Source organism: Liolophura sinensis, chromosome 6 (assembly GCF_032854445.1).
Source record: "Liolophura sinensis isolate JHLJ2023 chromosome 6, CUHK_Ljap_v2, whole genome shotgun sequence".
NCBI classification, from domain to species: Eukaryota; Metazoa; Mollusca; class Polyplacophora; order Chitonida; family Chitonidae; genus Liolophura; species Liolophura sinensis.
The window spans coordinates 46950985-46974223 of record NC_088300.1 but is presented as its reverse complement, the minus strand read 5'-3'; the positions used below and the strand labels follow the sequence as shown (position 1 = coordinate 46974223).

Below are 23239 nucleotides of genomic sequence, written 5' to 3'. Positions count from 1 at the left end.
ACAATCAAGCAAACACCGATCCTGAATGTATACGGTCTACTATTTTTATAAGGGGTATACCATTTATGGCTAATATAGACTTGAATGTTGTCTCACAGATAGTTTCATAGGTACTTGACGCCATGCTCAAGAATGTTTCAGCGACAGGACAGTGATCAGGTTTGTGGGTGGAGGAGACTGTGAGTGTCAGGAGTAAACCACCAACCTTTGTCTCACAAAATCAACAATTCAACATCTAGGAATGTCTGCTATTAAGTATAAAACAAGAAAACACTGAGATAACATGTAGCCATGTCAGTAGCTTTTATTGGCTAAAGACCACCACTGTAATGTTATAGACAGCATCGTTACGATGTAATTTTCAATAAAGAGTTTCATAAATAATAGGGTTAGCACATAGTTCAGACTCTGCTCTGGTGTCAGACAGCCCCGTTGTCACAGACTCTTAACCCCAACATAAGATTTCAATGTCTTGGTCAATCAAGACTCTCCCATCCAATATACTCCAACCAGCTCCAGGTTATAAAGTTGTATTAAAAGTAACATTTAATTCGTATTTAAAGAGTTTATTGTAGAAGTTTACCTCAGAAATAATCCCAGACCCATGTTATGAAGACCATGTGGCTCACTCATTTGTCTGGAATATGAATTGTGTAGGTGCCAAGCACACCATAAGTGACTGACTTGGAAGTAATATCACACCAGTGCATCACTAATCACCTCTGCACACTTTACCAACAGAAGACATATTATGTACTCAACAGGGAAACTTGCCTATTGCAAATTCCATAGGCTGCTCTCCAATCAATGCATCATGCAAGCTATGTAATTATTCAATTCCTCTCAATCAAGATACAGATGAAATTAAGCACAATAACAGCAGATTAGAAATATTCCATGAATACTGTTATTACACTATTTGGAAGAGAACACACTAGAAGACTTCAATCAAACTGCTATAGCTGAATAAAATGAAACATAATCCTGCAATCAGTGCAAGACACAAAAAAATAAGACAGACAAGTGTGCATTGTCAAATACAAATTAGCTGAACCTGAACTGCTGTCCTTTGTGCTCTGCAAGTTAAATTAACAAGAACTTTGAACACAAAAGACTAACATGAAAGTGATGTTTGAACAAATTACTTGTGTGTAGTGTCAGTTAATACATGTTACAGCTACAGAAGAGGACTGATGCCACATGGTCCAGGGCCACATACATTCTGTTTGATATCAATGAAATGTACTTGGACTTCACACAAAATATAGAAACTTGAAATAGCCACAATAGAAGCAAAGAGTAGTATATGACTATTCTGATAAAACAAAGTGTGTGTGCTGGATGACAGAAGCTTACAGCTGTGCCCAAAAACAAGACAAATAACCTTCCCTCTTATCTCAAAATAATCGTATCATCATCAGCACTTTTGTTGTATATTTTCTCAGCTGGCTGACTCTTCAATGCCTCATCATCTCATGCTGTCTTAATCATCATTTATTACTGCCCCACTTTTCAGGCTGATGTTACCTATCTGGATTACTTGGGTATGTTTTATATAGTTGGTAATTTGTGAGTAAACCATAAGATGAAATACAAATGTTCCTGAAGGCTTCTGTCATCATACACAACACCACAAAATGACTGAAAAAATTCAAGACAAGGGTAAACGCTTGGCTAATTGAAAATTGTCTAATCTGCTATGGACTGCATCTGTCAGCTCTACTGAAGACCTGGAAGAAAGAGAAGAGAACAGATTTGTGGTTCACCAACTGGACAACTAAAGGCAAATGTAACAAAATTCCTGTTCTTAAAGTTATGGGTCAGACAAATTTCTAGATTTGACGCTCGTTAAATATCCATGATCTAGCTCAAAATATTTCTTTATTTTTACATTTAAGGATTTAGAGAATACAATGTGTTAACTTCAAACAGGTTTAATGTTCAAGGCATTTATGCTTAAGTAACAAACTCACATGAAACTTATTTGTTTTGATCTATTAATTTTTCAACTAGTATATAATAATACCCTAACACTGCATGGCAATCAAAAAGACATTTGATTTATTTATATGACAGGCATTTTCCATGAGTCAAGCAATCTTCACTTGTATGATGTTAGCCCTGTTATAGGAGGACAATATTAAGGTGGTAACTGATGTGTTCAGAATAAGCATATTATTCCAATTTTTTTCCACTGAAAGTTCCTTTATGACATCGAAATGTACCAATAAAAAAAGAGAAAGCCATCTACAACTTAAACTACAATCGAGTAGCTCATACAATTTATACTATATCCTTTCACACACCAACTTTGACAATCAATGGCAAGTTTCCAATTATGGAATTCCAAAGATGGAATAGTTATGTTCATACAGGAATTAACACTGAAGTTTTTCACTGCACCACTTAAAATTGTGTTTACAGTCCTGGGTAACCAAGGACAAATAACTGTATCTCGACTTACTTTCGGCAGCAATTGTGTGGGAGTCGGCCTGCTGTGTTGGGGGTCTTAAAGTCTGGAAGCCAGGAGGAGGATTGCTTGTCTGTGGTGGCCAAGTCGGTCCTAAATACAAAAGTCTCTTATAAATACTGGAACTGAGAATTACACATTCTGCCCCTGTGAGCTGTTTTTATATAGTCCAAAAAAAACTGACAAAAAACTAAAATAAGCAAGACTGTAAGACTTGAAAAATATATACACTGCATCAGATATAAATACAAATGAAACATACAAAAATATTAAATCAATAACAAAAGAAAAATCAAGCATAAAAAATAAATGCCATAATTACCTCCGAAAGGAAACTGTTGAACAAATGGAAGTCTGTGGTTATTTGAAGGGGCCTCGTAATCAGTCAGGTGATGTATGGATTTCAGCCAATAAGGAGGACTTTCTAAAAAAACAAAAGCAGGAAGGAATATATTAGGAATGTGTACATGCACGAATGGTATTTCAAGGGTGACAATAGGAAGCATCTCTGAATTTATCAATGAAAACAAATATTCTCACTGGTCCGATAGATAAATTATCCTGGGAACAGGAAATCTATACGCTATTCACAAACCACTGTGGTAAGGAGTACAATTTGCCCATGGCAAAAAAAAAAATAGACTACACATTTTAATAAAAACTGAAAAGCCAATAGCATTGAATGACAGATAAATTTATATCAGCAACATGTGCTGCACAGAATACAGTAAGCACACACAGATATATATAACTGTATCATGACACACTATAGTGCAATGAAGCCATGTAGATTTTTCACTTATGTATATATGTAAGTTATTCATTTTATTTCATTATCCATGTTACTGATGAATTCTGCCTGCAGGCATAAATCTGTGTCTGAATCAGTGAGCCTGCCACGTTCAGAAGCCGGGGTCTGATTATCTGGAGTGAGGAGAGTATTTAAAGGAGAAGAAAATTTAAATATCAATCAAATACCATTGAAAAGAGTATGCATTTCCTCGCAGGTGCATGCCATAAAAAAAATTCTAATATGTACCTCAAGTTGATAAACTATAGATAAAGTCAGCACCAAAATCCACTGTGGGCGACTCCATTTTGCCTAAGAACTAGTCCTGAAGTTTTCTGTGTTAGGAAGAGAATTGCCGTCTGAAAACGCCAAAGTGAAGTACGTACATTTCCGGTAGAGCTCTTTTTCCCAGAAGGTAGCGGACACTACAGTTCGTTTTTCACTTGACAATCAGTAAACCAGAATGTTGGACGTAGGTTTTGAGTTTACACAAACAAGCCGGCAGTTTGAACGACTCTCATTGGTTGAGAGGCAACACACCCCCAGCATAAGTTAGGATGTTAAAGATGGAGGATGCAATAGGCTCAGCGATTTATGCAAGTTTTGCCGTTTTCAGGCTTTACGTGTATGGCGAGGAAAAATCTCAAAATTATGCAGCATGCACCACCAGACTGAAAAAAAAATCTTTTCAGTCTATAGTGTCATTTTTTTTTAAAGTTTTCTTCTCCTTTAAGCTGGACAGGCCACCAAAGCCCTGTGTGGGTTAGTCTGCACACTGGTGTATACATTTACACAACCAAATCAACTAGATTTAACAACACACAGAATGACATAATGAATATTGTAAGGTGCAGAAGCCTGAAAAAGTGATATATGAAGGGAGAGAAGTGCTAGGACTGGAACCAGTACAACTGCTGCGGAGTGTCAGGAGCACACTACTCACTATCTGGAATACTTCCTGATGTAACTATTGCTGGGTCATTGGCCATCCACGACGTATTTTTCTGTTGTGTGTTGCCACAAGACCAATCTGTTATGTAACAGAAACAGAGAGAAAAGCCCTCTTAACACCTCTCAACGGCCTAGGTGTGACTTTAGTTTTTTTGGTTATGAAGATTTACCATAGCATGTTTATACCTTCAAGGATTAAACAATGCCGCAGGAAAACAGAAAACCACATGCATGGAGCAAAGCAACATGGAAACAACATAATATTTCAAACAGGACAAAACAGAAATAAAGTTTAAAAAAGAAAAAAATAGCACTGAAAAAAAAAAATAACTGCATGCTTTGTTATACATGGGTTTTCATTTTAAAATTTCTGCTTAAGCTATGTATCATGTATCTCTATTTCTGTTGTTCTCTTCTGCGCACAGGGATGTATCAAAACTCACTTGACCATCTTGAAATGTCCATTTTGCCCATCCACAAACAAAGACTACACCAGATGTAAGCAACGGAAGGAAACGTTTGCTGTACATATTATCCAAAACATAAATGAGTGGTACTCAAGCTCAGTGTCACATAGAACTGATGCAGAACAGAAAAAAAATCCAACACTGTTCACATCAGAATGTTGCTAAATTGTTCAACACAGAAGGCATTTGAAGCAAATAAAAACAGGCTTAGACCATGTGAGCAAAGAAACAAAATTTCTTAATAACAGGTGGCTAAATTTCTTGTAAAAGTGCAACGTTCTTGTATTTACTCACTTTTCTGTGTTTGAGTCTGGGGCTGTTTTTGCGTCTGAGCCGTCGGTACTGAGCTTTGTTGAGGAGCACCTCCAAAGCTGATGTTGATGTTTGGAAGAAGAGCACGTAAACCATCCTGCCAATCCTTCATGTTAAAGGCGTCCTGCTGTTATTTGATAAAGGAATGTGTAACATCAACTTTATCAGTGATTTATAGAGTATGTATGGATTCACTTGATTTACACTGGATTCCCCCTGCATCTTGCTAAATACTGAACAATCTTATTCAAGTTACATGCAAAACACCGAGACATTTATTAATATAACAGGGAACATGATGGTCTACAGTATACACGACTTTGTCGGTGTTCTTGCACTAGAAATTTTTACAGATATAAATGTATTTTTAAAAAAAAGCCATGTCGCTAATGGCTTCATTACTATTTTGGAAATACAAAAGTCGTAAGTGCCCACCTGTTACAGGAGAATACTAAATTTAACTAGACATATGAAGACTAACCTGCATATGATTCTGCATGGGATCTTTGTGTAAAGACTTGTCTGCCATTCTGTCGGGGTAAGTGCTTTGCATTGGAGCCATGCTTGAGCGTGGGAAGTTCATCAGCCCCATCATTCTGCTGCCAGTCAAATCTGCAAGAAGCCAAACACTCACATTTACATTTACACTTGTAACATGAAAACAATCTTAATCTGAATAATTTGACCACAGAACAAAATTTGAAAACTTCTAGATTTGATGTCAAAACACACACTATCGCCATCAATATCAGAAAAAGCCCAAAACACAAAGACATACTTAAAATTAAGACATTATAATAATGATTTATGTAGCAATTTGACTGGTAGTAACTGCATTGATGAAAGGCTGCAATAGCAGCTTAACCACTTGGCCACACTGGCTTCCAGATCAAATCATGAGATAGGTGCGTAAATCAATGCAAATCAGAATGTTTTGATTAACATCTGGGAAAAAAAAGCCTAGACAACATGGTCTAACTGAGAAGAGAACTGACCTGGCCTCATCATCTGTTGTTGTTGTTGTTGTAAGGGGTTCTGGTGATGGTTTAGGTAGCTTAAAGAGAAGCCAGGGGGAATGCTAAGTCCTCCAGACATTTGGTTCATGTGATTGTGTTGGCCTGACATTTGCCGTGGGGACATGTGGGGATTACTGCTGGAGTGCCCTACAAGATTTGGTCCATTCTCTTTTTCCATTAGATCCGCTAAAGCCTTAGAAGACTCATCCCAAGGATCAAAGCCTGGCAAAAACAACAAAATATGATATAAAACGTAGACATAAAAGAATGATGTACATAGGATATCCAAGAAATCTAGATTCCAACATATCTGTTGTTGTCAGAATGAGAATTTCTTTCACTAAATGACCAGCATAATACCAACAAAATACATTGTTATATAAGAATAATTACTTCTTCCACTTTACACAAATTCACAACATAGAAACAGCAGGATCCGCAAGATCCCAATATATTTACTATTGACAGAATAAATACCTCACAAATTTACAGCACAGAAATGAACTAAAGACTGATATAACAGTCTCTGAATTATTCTTAAAAAGGTACCTCAGTGAATTATTTTAAAATGTGGAAAACCATAATCGATTCAACCACTGAAAACTACAAACCTAGATCATCATCTTGAATATCTTTAGTTTTTGACGAAAAACCGAAAGCAGCCTGCCAGTCTGTTGTTGTAGAAACAGGAATTGTTTCTGGTATCTCTGTGCTGGGAAGAGTTTCTGGCACTGAAAAAATAAAATAAAAACACATGTACACAAAGGTGAGCACAGCTGAACATATTTTCATGACCACATCAAGATTTTCACTTTGAGTTTCGTATGCCAAATTCAAGCTCAAAGATCCAACTTTTGTTACCTTGATTTTGTTAATTTTGTTAATATTAACACTACTATTTTCCGGTATATTATATCACGAGTAGTCAGTCAAGCCATTGTATGTTTTTATAAACTACACAAGTTTCAGAATTCAGATAGCTGTTTATGAACAAGTTACCTCACTGATCAAGGATTTGTTTTGTTCTAACAGAAAGAGTACACAAATTTAACTTTATAGCTCAGAATTACAGATTAATAGATAATTTTATCTCCATGTATGTCACTGAATTTTCTAACCTGTCGTTGGTGGCTGGGCTGGAGGTTTGGGGGTCCTCACTGTTGGAAACCCATTACCACTGAACAAGGAAAGACTGTCGGTATTATTATTATCAAATACCAGTGACCGGCGATTGGCTGTGGCTGGTATAGAGTTATACGTATGGCCAATCTGTGGGGGTATGTGTATTGGGGAGTGTTGGGAATTGTGAACAGTTGCTGGTATAGGCCGAGGTGCTTCCGTCTCTGTTGTCACTGCAGAGTCATTTGGGGTGCTGAAGGAAAAACAGCATTTAAAATAAATGTGGATGGATCTGATGGGGCTTGAAGTATGTGTCGCTCCTACTAGAATCCATCAGAAACCAACTTCTTAAATTGTCATTGAATGATGGCTGTTTTCATACATAAAATATTGAGTTACATTCAACATTTTCACAATCACAAATGTATACCAAAGCTGAATAAAACAGGGATATAGGTTTCTGTATCAAGCACAATCACGCATGCAAGAGTCAAGTGCAAAGGTCAGGAGAGAGAGCTAGGGGACTTACTGCTGTTGTGTATCACTGGATGAAGATTTGTGCCTGTGGTTTCCTGGGGCTCTGTTGTTGCCAGTGGGTGTGACTGAGCGGGGATTATGGTTTGTCACAGCTGAGTTTGCTACCTTATTACCACTAGCTACAGGTTTGTCTCCTCTCGACTCCCCCTTGCTCCCTCCTGGTTGTAACGACGGCCAAGCATCCTGACCGGAATTACTAGGAGTCTGTACGTGTGGTGCCATCTGGCTGGTGGGTGGGGGAGTGGGGTCGCTGGGAGGGGAACCGTTTTCTAATTGGGAATTGTGCTGCTGGTGTGACTGGGGTAAGGTTAGGGGTGATGTATTCCGCTTCCTGTCAATAGAAGAGGAGGTTTTTCATGGCATATCCAAAGACAACACTGAACACACATACACCAGATCAGCTACATGTATACAGACAGCCAACTGGAGAGTAGTAGCAGCAGCTCAAGCTGGGATTGTTCAATTGATGCATCTGACCAACAATTTCATACCTAAATTTGAACTGTCATACAGTCTAAAAAAACTGCGTAGCAGCCTGCTGTTAAAAATCTCTGACACCACCCAATAGTTCATTATTTATTAGGATCTGGTTCAAATACATATTTGTACTGTTCATGTGAAATTAGACATTAGCATTTAATTCATTAAATCATAGAATCTAGTGGATATGAGGTAAGTATCTTAAGAATGAGCCTGTGTTTTATGTTTACAACTATTGCTGGACGTGTAAAAATTACATATTTTATTGATTTTTCTTGTTCCTAATTAACAACAAGTTTATGGACACATTCACTACCCTGCCACTGCTTACTGAGTGAGGCAAAAAAAAGTCCAGATTGAGCATCAGACCAAGATTGTAAAGGTTTTTTTACAGGTTATTCAACAATACATATACAATGGGGGTCAAGTTTTAAGTAAAGAATTTGGCCCTGAAAGTTAATCATGAAAAGGATATTGCTGAGGTCTGAAACAAGGCCACTCATTCTAGCACAAAAAGATTTGACTGGTATTAGATTCAGGATAATATGATAAATCAATATAACATTGCTCACCGAAGTTGGTCAGAGATAGCTGTTGCTGCATTGCCCTTATTCTTCTAATTTTTGTGACACCTTGTCTGCTCTTTTTAGCTCATATATATGTAAATGTAGCAGGAATATTTAGTTTGTTTGTTTTCACATGGTTAGTCCATCTAATGAACAACATATTGATATCTTTACCTTTCTAAAAACTGGGAGATAAATGTAATTCTTTCCTTTCAGCACTACTAATATTCGTGTCCTAAACCTTAGAAGACATACGGGCAATCACCAAAATGAATACTCACTTGGAACTGCCAGACTTCACTGCAACATGCAGTTGGTTATTTGCTGAATTCTGGTTATTCATAAAGCCCTCAAGAAGTTTTTGTTCATATTCTTGATGCTTCCTGCAGCAAAAATAACACAGAAATATACTGACATATGGACACATGGTAACTGTGATACTTTTTCATCAGGCAACTTCATGAAAAAAGAAACAAAAAACGACAACAACAACATAATGTATCAAATTTAAATTCTTCTTCAATTCACCAGGCTCATTTAGTTCTCAGACAAAGCCTGGAAAACATTGAAAACTTTACATGATGAGACGTACCCCAACTGCATTTGTTCTTTGGTGAAACTTGCTGCTTCTTCACCAAGTTCATGCAGATACATACAGTCCTGCAAAGCATACAAAAGCAAATTTTCAGTTCCCATTATTCAACACAAAAGATTCCTCCTACTGATTTACATTTATTTACATATAAAATAAAACAGACAGCTATGTTACAAAACACAATTTCATGATAATTTCATTACTGTGCTGTTGTAGATTAAAAAGCAAAATTTTGTTCTTGGTAGAAAAGCAGACAATACGTCTGCAAATGTAAGGAAGGTCCAGGATCTCAGCTATGTTCACAACACATAACATTATCCACTCTTTTCTGAACCCATATGAACTCAAAAAATGCATTAATTTAAACATGGGCATATCTAATCTTACCCCCTTAGGGCACTGAGCACCTCTGAGGAAATGACTGCAGTACTTTGTTGTTCCAAGTGAAGCCTTCAATGTCCTGCCATCGATATGGACATTGTTAACAGCTAGAATAGCCCTCAGAGCATCTTCTGGTTTGTGGTAAGTCACATACGCGCTAGCACTTGGACCCTGTAACACAGAGGCATACACAATGGATAATGCTCACAAGGCAGTTTTACTTTTGAGATCATGTTCAACTTTATATATGTAAGAAAGTTGTAATCTTCATAGGAAAAGCTCCTCACTTGAAACAGGCATCTGAAAATGTTCACTTAAAGCTACAGTGGAGCCCTGAGTAAATTGTATCTCAAATACTCTAACTGGAAATTTTCTTGACTCATAGATGAAGTACATTCAACAAAATGCACATCTATTGCAAAATGACAGTATAAGAAAATAACCAAAGAATATTTCCATCTTGAGTAGAAAATCAAATTTCATAAAAGTAAAATTAAATAAAAGTTCAAATTAGCCTTAAGATGCAGAATTCAAAATAGCAAGTAATAATGTGTGCAAAAGGAATAATTATAATAATAATAAAAGAACTAAAACTATACCAAAGGAAACAAAAAAGTTTTTCTGGAGAACACATACATGTACCTGTGATCCAGCATATGAAGTACTTTGATTGATGACCACTTTGTGGATTTTACCAAACTTCCCAAAGTACTCATGCTTCTTTAGGACATCAGGCTCTGCCAATCTTTGCGACAGTCCCACCACAAACACCAAATTTTTTTGTACAACCCTGCAATCATATAAGTTCATTCAGTAGATCATACCATACATGTAAAGATAACAGAAGCATAAGAAAATATATTTATTTCTTGCTAATTTCTACAAACACATCCAAAAACCCCTAAAATATATGAACAACTGCATAGTCTTTTGAGACATCCAGTACCAACAGCATAGTTGTAAAAGACAACACATACAAGTATATTTACAAATGTATTTATCTGATCACTGACTGACAGAGCGTGTAAGAAAAATTTAACCATGATGTCAACAGTTGGGTTTACTTTTCATGAAAACATGGCACTGTGGTATTATCGACACAGAATCAAGCTTACCGAACATTAGCCAGGTGTTTCCTGTTTTCAGCAGCTTTCTGCTTTCTTTGCAAATCTTTCTGGCGCCTTTCCTTCTTTATCCTCTGTAGCCTGTACAAAGCATACAATTGTGCAGTGTCCTTATTTCATTTGTTCCAGCTATCATAACCGAAACTCTTCGGTTCTGCAGATTATTCACTAGGCTCATCTAATGAGAAAGGTTGGAATCATTACTGACAAGATATATATTTTAAAACCCAAGTAAGTAGAGCAACGCTCATTTGTGCTGATCACAATTTAATCAGGAAAGGGGGACCCCACAAGAGAATCAATGGATGAAGTCGTTTGGGCACATGGTTTCAAGCTAGATATGACCTCTTACCTGAGAAGGTCAAATATCATTACATACTTGGGGGGCCCACTGACGAATCCTTCACTAAATTTGACTAGGCAGCTACTGGCATTTGTTAGCAAGACAAACATAAATTCTGACCACATAAAGATCACAAAAACAATGTTTGATATTCATTTACAATAGACAAATCCAAGTTTATTAAGGATTCTTAAGATTTTCCAGTTATGGACAAACAGACAGTAGTGAATACATAAGCATTCAGCCACAGTTGTACAAATGGTAAAACACCAACGCCTTAATACTTTCTTCAGAAACCTTTTCTCCTAATGTACAGATTTTACGATAACTGTCATCAGATTTTTTAAGGACAGGATTCCCAATGACGTGATTAGTTATGACGAAACCTAAGGAAAAGATATGCAAGAACATAATCACTCAATTCAACAGCTACTATTTTGCAGTTCTTTATACAACAGAAATTGGTACACTCTTGTACAAATGTGTGTTAATATGAAAGCAGATTAGAATCTCTAATAATATTAGTAAGTTTACTACTTACTCATCCTCTGTAAGTGGTTTGAACTCTGCTGGGTCTTCTTGGTATTGCTGTGGACATTTAGAAATGAAACACCGAGAGATGCTATTTATTTGATTGATGTTTTTTGCCACGGACAAAAATATTCAATACCTATATGTATGTCACTATTAATCAACACACTGGCTATGTTACTAGTCCAAAGGCTTATCATGAGGTCAATGTTATCCATGCCTTCTGTAATGATCAAAATCATACAGCTTTCTCGAATTAACATCCAGGTAGCAGACCGTAAATCATTTCACAAAATTAGCCACAACCTGCATTTGAACAACTGTAATGTTTAAAGGACTTACAAATAAATCTGCCATGTAGATAGTGGTTTTATTAATATATGTACTGTAAATTTCAACTTTTAAACCATTAAAGCACTCTTTTCCCTGCAATTTATGCAAACATGTATTAGCAAAATGAAGCCAAAAATGATTTCTTTGTGTCACTAATGATGCAAGCTTCATAAGACTGTGCATGTTATTTCTCTACAAACCATAATTCTTTCAGAATGTTTCAAAAATATTGGTTGCATGGGCGGTTAAAAAGGTTGAAGAATTTGGTTATGTAATATGTCACCATTAAATCTCGTAAATTCAATACCCTGACTTATCTTGCTTTTTTGCTGTGTGAATTTTGCACAAGATGATAAAGAAAACCTACCCTCTTTCCCCAATATGGCTTTTGACCGAAATCCCAAAACGACCATGCAACATTTAGCAAAGCACTTTTGTCTGTATAAGTGAACTTGACGGCTTGTATAAATGAGCCAGTTCAGAATATGAACAACCTGACTAACCTTTCTGCAAGCTGGGCACAGACCATTTTCATCAGTTCTTATTCTATGCCAACAAAATCTGCAAATCTGAAACCAAACAGAACATTAGCAACTCACAAAATAGTTCCACTAAAATTAAATGATTTAACTTCTCTACATACTGTTTTAGTATGCTGGCCCTAACCTCACCTTGCTAAAATTATTAGACAGCCCTACACAAAATAAAATTCTTTTGGTGCATCAACAGTTTTAGAAACTGAGGTGGTTTGGCATAGGTACACAGACTTATAGAAGTCGAAATTTTACGGAAATTCAAAAATTGAGTTTCTAGCAGGGGTTAAATTGAGACTAAAAAATTTTTACTGACCAATGTGGAATCCAAATTTAATCTTTTCTACAAACCAAGAGAATTTTTATGTTGTATTGTGTAGGCTAGTTACCTATATATTTCTGTATAGACAAGAACTTCCAAAATGATAACAGTAACTTACACATATAACATTTACAGGTGGTTTTCAGTGAAAGAATTAATTAAAAACCTTTCTCTAGTTATTTCTCTATTATTTAAACACATCATACATTGAGTAAAATCAAACATGAGTTACTTGTTGCACACAGTCCAGTACCTGGACCTTATTACTTGGGTCAAGCCTGTTGAACACTAACTTTCTTTTATCTGGTATGACTGCTTGTTTTCATTGTAACAACAACGTGAAGTGTGACAGCTACACAGGCTGCCTTAAAATTAATGTGCCATGCACTTTGAAGATTCTGTTTTTAGTATCCAATTTGAGTACAGTTATATTTCTGTTGTTGAAAATGACTTTTTTTTTACTGATATTATGCAGTTTCCAGCAACAAAACTGTGTTTTACACTCAATATTAGAAACCGAATATCAGTTCATATATACAACGTGTCCCTGAGGCATATAAATATATTACAAAAGGCTTGAAAAGTCTAGATTATTTGAGACTGGCAAGAAATTACAAATTACAAAGTACAATATGTCAGATACTTGTACAATACTTCTCGAGTATTAAACATGAATTAATTTTGACTGAAAAGAAAGCAAGATTGCTTTTCCATATGCGGCATAAATTTTCATTGGAAGACAGAAGACTGCTACTTTAAATCTATACCTGGTATCCACATGTGCAAGGAAAAAAGTTAATGTCATCCATCTCCAATGGTTCCATGCACAGAGGGCACTACAAACAGGACAAAAGAACAACAGCCAAATTGTATTTAATGGAAATCATGTCCATGAAATATCTGCAGATCGCCCATTCTTATGAAAGAAAATGTGTTATTAGGCAATTTTTGCATGAAAATTATTTCACAAAATTCAAGTATTTACAAAGATATATTAGCACTGCTCAAAACTATTTGCAACTCTGAATACATAGACCTTGAAGTAGAACCCCAGCACTGGACCTTCCAAACTGCAAATTTTATATTTCCTGAATCCATTCTGAGCGTTTAAAACATCAAAAACAGAAGAAAAAAGATAGAATTTGCTGATCAAACATCAGAAAATCTACTGCACTACAACCGAGCCATTGTTGACCTTGTGACGTCACGATGGTTTATTCCCTGCGGGTATGCTTCTGTATGTGTACAACACAGATCACAGGAGAAAATTGCTATATATTTACAACTAATTTCAAGATTATTCCATGTCCAACGTGTGGCTTTGCGACTGCAGTAACACAACGCATGGTGCTGTAAAGTTACATACGTGGCCTATAAGTCCCAGATTGGGAAAATGTGGAACAGATTTCATCAAAATACCCCCTCTGACTACAGATGACTTAACTGTAGTCACAATTCAGCCCTACCTACTAAAATAAAAAGCTGATGGACAAGGCTTATATCCCCCATTACCCCAAAATAGCCAAACAAAGAAAAGAAGTCCAGATTCTCACTCCTGGAATCCAGAATTAAGTTGTTTAGTTACTTGCTTGTCTGAAACAGCAGGCTGTGACACGAACTGTAGGGAGCTGCTAGCATTTGCCCTTCAGTGGCCACGAGGCCCTCCAGCTCAGTTCACACATTTCCTACGGGCCGCTGTGCATGCGATACCCTACAGCATGGCGCACTTTGAAGCCCGTAACGGGAAAAAAATTGGCATTTCTATGTGTTACCATCCGCTGTTTCCATTCAATATAATTGCAGCTTTACTGATTTTGCCAGTCATAGTTTTTTAAAACATGAAAGATTAGCTCAATTGTTACTTTCACCGGTGCTGAGTGACAGACTGTTCTTATCACTGCAACTGGCTGAATCCTCGTGTCACAGCTAGTAGGCTTATCACTTGACCTGGCTATAAAAAATGATAATCTGTCGACTGCGAAACTGCACCAAATTCTCCAAGGGTGCTACCATAATTCCATGGATGTCCAATTCGCGTCAGACAAACCAGAAGGGAGCACGTTTGCGTCATCTATGGTGGCCGGTATGTGAGAGAAAACTGGAAATCGTATCGCCCAGTTACTCCACTGTTGGCCCTACATGCTTTTCCAGGATTAAATACAACTCCAGTATCTTTCAAAATATTAGTTGTAAAACAAGATAGGCAGACGGTCCCACTTTAATGGGGTTTTTTAAGTGGGACTAGTTCAAATAATATCTTTTAAATATAGTTTACATTAGCAAAAATATTGTGCTTAGGGAACATTTAGTATGAAAATAAAGGTGTTGGGGTTCTCCTTCAAAGAATCTAAAGGAATGTTATCAGTATCAATGTATGTACATACTAGTATATGAACTTTTCAAATAAATGTTTTACTTTACTTCCTGTTTCCAAACCCTATCAGAAACTTTATCATAAATGTACAAATGGTTGCAGTAAGATCAAAATGAATTCATACTTTTGTATCAATTTGAGGTTAATCCCACTAACATGTGGTGCATATCCGATGCACTTTCAGTTTTTACTTACTTTATATACTACCAATTTGTTTTCAAATAGCTCAAAAGGCATGACTCTCACCTCAACTTGTTCTTCCCCAATTGACATCTTGATGTACAGCTTGAACAAAGCAAACTAGAAAATTCCTGTGAAACATAAAAACATGTTATAAACATAAATATATGCACACATTTACCCTGAATGTGACTGTCAATACATGGATTATTCAAACTACAAAGTAATGGAAAGAAGACCACCTGGATGGAAATGACAGTTGGCTTCTACAACCGTTATTATTAACATGAAATACTTAAACAAAATCGAATGTTGATCAAGAAGTTTAACAAAAGTGTGACAAGTGAACAATGAATTTGGTTCAATGCAATAACCAATTTAATTTTTAACAGTGTAATATGATGTGGTATAAGCAAAATTCATCCAGGGCTCTAGATAAACCAAAGATTTAGTATTTGAAGAAAGCTTCATGCACAGCATGGATTTGATTAATTACATGTAAACATCTACAATGCATCACAAAATCCCAATACCACAAGAAAACTATAAGCTTATAATGTACAAACAAATGTCTTGATCTAGAATGTGCCATATCTGTCCTTCTAAATAAGGTGTATGACACACAGAGGTCAGTATGTAATGAAAGTCTATTCAACCCGAACGACTTCAGAGATGAGACAACTCAGGATACATGCAAAAGCTCAATCTGTTCAGCACACTTAACAAATCCAAGTCAGTAACATGTAACCGATTACTCAATCAGATGCGACCCTAATATTTAAGTCAATTATTTCATCCATGTAATACTTCAATAACAATAGTTCATAAAGAAGTATTGGTAGGAGTGTATGGGTGTAAAGCAAGGTACATGTATTACATCTTGGGTGAAAAGGTGTTAGTAGCAAATGTGTTCAATGCATTTGCATACAGCATTCTGCAAATTAACAGTTTTATAAACCATGAATTTTTCGCAACAAAAGGTGTGTCCTTAAATCATCTTCACTAAAACAGTATTTACATTTACTTAAAACATGGACACAAGACCTGGTCAAGGTACTTAAATTCTGTCACATCACCACCAACTTGCAGACAAAAGAAGATTAAATATACTGCTGTAATCTACATTATAGCACGGTAATTATATAGTGCTACAAAATTACTTGTCGACTCAACCTGGCATTAGAAATCCACAGGTCAACCTCAGATTAATTGCTTAATTATACTTGGCAAGCTAGTGTAACTTCAGGCAGACTCATAGTTTAAGTTAGCAGACTGTAACAGAAATGTGATAACAAAACACTTAATAATTGGAATAATGCCACAACTACATTATATATCATTTGAATTTGGAACGTTCTACATGTATGTCCCAACAGGTCATTTAAAACGAAGGTGAAACACAGAGGATTGTCAACTATTAAATTTGCACTCAGACATGCCATTCCAGCATGGAACAACATAACATCGATTTATTCAAAATCTGTTTGAATAAATTCTGTTTATTCCACATTATTAACGGTGCATTTTTTCTCTGAGAAAAAAAATAAAAGCTAAATCTTCACCTGAGCTAATTAAAATGGGAACTGTAACTTCAAATTTATGATGGCTAATTCATCCTCATAAATCTATACTAAAATCTGGACATTCTGAACGCCAATGGAGCACTAGTATGGTCTTTCTTATGAACAACTCACTGCCGACTGGTGAGTTAAGCACAGAATCACGTCCATATATAATAGCTAATTATAACATAATTATTGATGTCAAGCAAGGCAGTTCAACATTAATGGTTTGTTTTGGACCTTGTTAATTCTATTTCTTTAATTGTAGTATACAGACTAACATAACATTAATGGGGGCAGGGAATATTTACTGCAAAAATTATGGCATTGGTGGTTTCTTTTAAAAACGTTGGACTTTTGAGTCAAGTCTGTTTCGGCTTTTGTTATACTCAAGATAGTGCGGTTTGAGTTGCAGTTTTTAAATGGTTCTAAATTTTTTTTAAAAATACAAACCTCTGTTCCTGACATCCGATGTTCAAATAATTTGGTTTATCAGATAAATGAATAATATATGTTTAGAACTTAAGTCAGGAGATGATCTTTCATCCAAAAAGGACGATGCTGACATAGGTATGTTCATTTCATTTGTGTGTGAAACTCCCAAGTGGTTTGTTAGGTTATACTGTCCAATGTTACACTGCTGGTCTCTTTGGCTGATGAATAGCAATGGAAAGTTTAATGTGAACTAGTTTATCCAATGCAACCATTGTTAATTGTCGTCTCCATAAACCATATGTATTAACAAAAACAGGCACATTGATAGGATGCAATGCTTCCAGAGTAAAGAAAAACATGAGATATTGTGCTGGATTCATCCATGGTCTGGATGTAGGCATTTTGACATTAGAACGGTAGAACTACATCATGGCTGAGGACAGAGGCCAAAATTGTGCTTGGTGGTACGGACATTTGCTGCTTTAGAACCAATATTTTAAATCACCAACAAGCCTTACAAAACCTGCTTGTGCTGAACTTGCACACACAACCATTACACATAGATTTTGAGGAAAGATATTGACTCCATCTTCATTCATGGTTCAAAACTGACAGAAATTCAAAATGAAACCAGATGTTTAACAACATCTACCCAACTGCTCCACAAACAACACTTAAAATAATGAGGATCTCATCTCTATGCTCATTAATTCTCCTGTTGATATTTGCAGTGGACTAATATAAAACATTGGACTGGACGTAGCAAAACTGACAAGCTGATGGTAAATTAACACTGACCCCAAAACTGATCATCCTATGATTTGCAGAGCCATTTTTCTCATTTTTTTTTTTTTAATAAAGTCAGTTTCGAAGACCACAACGAACGCTGTGTTGTACAATGATGTCATCATGCATAAATAATTTCCAAACCCCTCAGACCAATGACATGTACTGCGGAAAAGGTTTTCTGGAAATGATATTTCATCTGTCATAAGTTGGGCTTGGCATTCTTCCAGCGATAAATGGAGGAGTGGGTCGAACTCGTCTCGTTAGCTGTCCTTCTGTTGTCTGTCCTCTAACTAGAGTTCTAAAGGCGTCATTGCGATTATCTTTGGATAACATGCACATAAGACATTCTTAAATATTTCTGCTGTGTAACCAGGCCATATGACGAATCATAAATACTCACACAGAGGAGAAATTTTCTCTAAATCCCAACCGAATATATGTTTTCACAAATGAAGTTCGTCTGCGCAATTCCTGCGCGCAAAGTGTCCCGGATGTTTCTCGTTCAGTGACGAAATCTCGCGATATTACAACCACGTTGACATTCAGCTGAGGGAAAACTCGTTTCGATTTCTGATAGAAAGAATGTGCATGCATTTCATGTTATAAATGGTTGTATGAGGTCCGAAACTTTGGGTTTCTTAAATTAAAGCTGGCCATATAACATTGCAAGAATTCTGTTAACACCATATCAAAGAAACGATGCAGGTTAAAGGGTAAAAAAAAACAGAGAATGTTCAACAACAACAACTCGTCAAACACCGGAAAATGAGAAGAACGTCAACGAACTGCCATCGTGAGCATGAATCGATGATACATTACATGTCGGCCTTGTGTTCACTGAGTTTGGCCAAATGACAAAGTTCCGTAGGGGTGTCTGTTCACAGTAGTAAACGGGTATATTTTTTTTATCAAGGTTACAAAATATGTGTTAACAGACTGCCTTCGATGGGAAGGTCTAGCTGCCAGGGACCTTGCAGATGGTGGTGGGTTTCTCCGCCCTTTTTCCTCTCGCCATAATTGCTGGTCGCCGTCATATAGTAAAATAAATAAATGGTTTCCTCCCACCATAATGCTGGCCGCCATTGTATACGTGAAATATTCTTTAGTACAGCGTAAAACCTCCGATCAAATAAATCAAATACAGTTTATAAATTCTGGAGAAAATGCTTGAACGATCTATCATGGTAGTGATTTAATTGTTTAATGGCAAGTTAGTTGTAAAGGTCAGTTGTAAACTGCAACACGGGTTGTTCACAGGTTAAGATAGTGTGCATCAGTCACAGTGTATCAACAACAAAGAAGGATTTAAATATGGCAACAGATTGTTGAATAGGTTATTATACTTAACTGAAATTGAAGGGGATGGTGGCTCGTTATTTTTTCACTCCATGTTGGAAAAACTCTTAGAATATCAATCATGTGAATTTATTACATATGCATGTTTAACAAAGTTTTAATAAGGAATTCTAGTTTTCAAATGATTTTCACATCTTGCAGAAGAGTTTGTTAGTGTTTACAGTCTTACATTTATACATGTGCTAGGAATTTATATTGATAAGAAAATATTGGAAATGAAAATGAAATAAAATCAAACAAAGTTTCTACTGTGCTGAAAATATATGTTTTATCTGGGTATCATATTTATGACCCAGCAGTCCACAGTTAAGGACCTAAGGTTTTGCCCATGACACAGATGCATATGGAACCTGATTCTGAGAGTTCTGCTGATCATTGAAATGTATTCTGAGATGTGTTTGGGAGGTAGGATGATTCCTGTTGAAAAAATGTGAGCTTAAGCACCAAAAGTAATATTAGGTCACTTACCATAGTGGTGGTTTAGCCAGATTTAAGTGGACCTGTGACATACAGAATACCTGCATGGAGTTAGTGTCACAAATGTAGTTTGTATTTCCTTGAAATCATTTTCGATTTTAAATAAATGTATGAAGAACCTGGATTAACTACACACTTAATGTGTCTCAACAAAATTCACAACTGTGTCCAGTTTAATGTAAATATATGGATGCCTCCATTGAAGTGACTGAAGTAATATCGTTGGCAGTTGATCTGTATCTTTCTTTTTGTTTTAGATCTTTTCCAACACACCATCACCTTAACACCTAGAAATGCCCAGTATGTTTATATGAATTTACATGCACGTATATGATCGGAGATGTCTTTTAAAAGAGATGGGGACAACCCAGATCTGCTGGGAAATCTTAGAGTAAGTATTAATATGACATATTTCGTCACTTGATACTCATGCTGTGTCCAAGAGACCAGATATATGCAAATGTGGAAATTTCACCTGTGGAGACCCCCCCCCCCCCACCAGGACATTCCACCTGTGGATAATTACCCCTTCCTAGGACATTTTACCTGTGGACATACCCCCACTAGGACATTTTACCTGTGGACATTTCACCTGTGAACAATTCCCTTAAGGTTACCTTTACACTGTTGGACAATTCGTCCTACAAACATTTCCAGTTTGATGTAGTGTAGACTTCATAGAATTTTAAGACTATATACCATGCATGCCATTTTTGCAAAAAGAAAATAAAATTCAGTTCAGTTGGGAAAATAGGAGGAAATGTTTAATGAGGGATATCTAGTCCTGGATCCAGTATGTATACTTACATAAGAGCTTAATTGTTGTACGTGGGAAGGCCTGCGAACAACCTGTGGATAGTCGTGAGTTTTCCCCCCGGGCTCTGCCCTTTTTCCACCCACCATAATGCTGACCGCCGTCATATAGGCGAAATATTCTTGAGTACGGTGTAAAACACCAATCAAATAAATAAATAAATGAAAGCTCAGTTGTTATGTAAGTTAGGTTAGTTGATGAATGCATGCTACAAGATTAAAGATATCTGTAATGTAAAGTTTTTTATTAAAAACAGAAGCGAAGAGTACAGGAGCTGTTCGCAGAAGTATTCCAGAAGACGAAGCATTTTTGATGAGGAATGGCAGGTAAATGTAACGTGCTTGTAATGACCTGCGTAGCCCTAATAAACCCACTCAGATTCTTTTGTACCCAAAAATATGGTTTTAATAGTACATGAAGCTGTTACATGTAAACTGGGGTCATACAGAATCGTTACTTATTAGCTGGTTGAGAGATCATGCTAAGAATCGGCAAATGATAATTGGTGTTTGGAAGATTACAATCAGGATTCGCTAAAATTGTGTATCATATTTCGAATAACTTTTTCAGTTATGACGTTGTCCATGGGTTATGGTGATGTATGAAAAAGCTATGAGAATCCTGAAGACTTGTAAAAGTTGCCCCTAGACAAAATCAAACCTAGATTTTAACTCAATTAATCTTCATAGTTGAGTGTTGTGCGATCTGATATGTGCAATCAAGTATCTGATGTATGTTATTGAAGCTGACAGCTTTGACACTTTCTAGAATTTTTGTGTTTTATACTGTTTTTCTTACTGTAACACATATTTTAATTTTCCAGAGATTGAATGTAGGATATTTATTATCAGAATGTTTCCTTTAATAGTTGTCAATAAAGAGAAGTTGCTACCATGTGGTGCAGAACAGACCAGCTGTTCGTGTCACTTAAAACTACTTGTAGATAATATACAGTTATGGCATGTTTTAGAGTGGAACATTGTGATTGGTCAGCTCGAGACAGGTGACGTACAACGAGCACACAGCTCAAGTTGATACATCACCTGTCGAGAGTTGACAAAACACTATGTTTCATTCTGAAAATTGTTTTATTATCCCTGATAACCCATCACTGAAGACTTTATTTACGTTTCCATGCATGAATGGGTAGGGTAGGAAACGTAGGTATTGTCAGAACAGCGACTCTCAAGGCAGACGGCAGATGTGATGTAGCACAACACAAAGGGAGACTACCTAAGATGCGACCAAAAATAAATGTGATATGTTTCTTTAATGACATCACAGCGTGCAACATCATGAAATGCTGAACCCCACATGGCATGATATTATCCAATGGGGCAACGATAAATTTGCATGAGATATAATAATAATGTTTACTGTTTTGTGCACTGCCATGTAACTACTTAGGGGCTTATTGTACACATATTTGACCACTTTTTTTAAATTTTGCTTTATTTAAAGGCTATTTGTATTCAGGACTTGATCGCCACAATACTGGCATAAACAAATAAATAATTAACTTGTTACATCTATTAATAAGATAGCATTTATCAGGTTACATGTATACATGTATCATATGATTTATTTGTCGGATTTTGTGAAAATGAAACCACTTTAGGGATTTCAAGTCATTAATTGCCTTTTTTTTAATTGACAGTTTCAGGGCAGAATTTGGTTTATTATTTGTGACAGTTGCATGCTTTATAATTAATATCACTTCTGTGTTCTCAGGTTTGCTTGTACTGTTTGTAACCAAAGGCCAGTGTTTGACACAGTCAGCATGCTGGCTGTTCACAGACAAGGCAAGAAACACCTTGCAAAGTAAGTACATGTGTACTGTATTTGTTCTAGGTTGACATGGTGCTGTTGAAGAATTACCCTTACTGATAAAGTGTATATTCATTTTATCTAGGGTACTTAGAATGCTACTTCAGTTCCAAGAGAAACTTGGTGGAATTTTTAAAAATGATAATGAAGGAAATCCTATGGAAAAAGATTAACATCTTTTTTGATTTTGAATCTTTAAAAGTTTTGTCAACCACTGAAACACGGCTTACACATCAGCTGTCCTACGAAGAATGTTGACCCAGACTTAGGCAGTTATGTCGCCTGATTAAATTACCATCACACTTTCCGCTGGAAACCCACTGGCAGTAAGTTTAGCCACTTGCTGACTGATAGGAACATTATAACAGTATAAGTTTTCTAACATTTTGGAGGAACTGATTGATCGGCTGTTGTTGTTGTCTTGGGACTTCCAGTCAATCAACAGCACAAAAGCACAGTGACTTTCCACTGCCAGGTGGTGAACATACTTTCGTTCAAATTCACTGTATTTACCTGACCAGCCCACCTGAAAAACTTGCGTTTCAGTTCAGTACA

The 23239-nt window shown here is 36.4% G+C and overlaps 1 protein-coding gene and 1 long non-coding RNA gene across 4 annotated transcripts; one reads left to right on the top strand and one right to left on the bottom strand.

The window, feature by feature from the left end:
• Positions 1-294: 294 nt before the first annotated feature.
• On the bottom strand, positions 295-18668 carry LOC135467723 (CCR4-NOT transcription complex subunit 4-like). 3 transcript variants are annotated; one of them, XM_064745544.1, is made up of 20 exons: positions 18611-18668; positions 15491-15555; positions 13638-13706; positions 12519-12584; positions 11693-11739; positions 10800-10889; positions 10321-10474; positions 9691-9855; positions 9301-9368; positions 8990-9091; positions 7655-7993; positions 7125-7378; positions 6618-6737; positions 5986-6228; positions 5472-5602; positions 4973-5117; positions 4204-4290; positions 2793-2894; positions 2465-2563; positions 296-1730 (listed from the first exon to the last, which is right to left on the bottom strand). In XM_064745544.1, the coding sequence occupies exons 2-20, from the start codon at positions 15515-15517 to the stop codon at positions 1720-1722; spliced, it is 2319 nt and encodes a 772-aa protein (XP_064601614.1). In that variant the 5' UTR covers positions 15518-15555; positions 18611-18668; the 3' UTR covers positions 296-1719. The 3 variants fall into 3 exon arrangements, with proteins under 3 accessions (XP_064601616.1, XP_064601614.1, XP_064601615.1); XM_064745545.1 differs by having other exon boundaries at positions 10327-10474; XM_064745546.1 differs by lacking the exon at positions 4204-4290 and having other exon boundaries at positions 295-1730.
• Positions 18669-19875: 1207 nt separating this feature from the next.
• On the top strand, positions 19876-22677 carry LOC135469262 (uncharacterized). Its single transcript, XR_010444303.1, has 3 exons — positions 19876-20434; positions 21114-21183; positions 22589-22677. It is a non-coding gene; the product is annotated as an uncharacterized LOC135469262 (long non-coding RNA).
• Positions 22678-23239: the final 562 nt, after the last annotated feature.

Excerpts from the sequence above, each read along its gene's own strand:
- LOC135467723 (XM_064745544.1), bottom strand. The coding sequence starts at position 15,517 with ATGTCAATTGGGGAAGAACAAGTTGAG. Across the intron at positions 12,585-13,637 it reads CTTGCACATGTGGATACCAG|ATTTGCAGATTTTGTTGGCA; the intron begins GTATAGATTTAA and ends GTTTGGTTTCAG. Across the intron at positions 11,740-12,518 it reads TGTGCCCAGCTTGCAGAAAG|CAATACCAAGAAGACCCAGC; the intron begins GTTAGTCAGGTT and ends AAATGTCCACAG.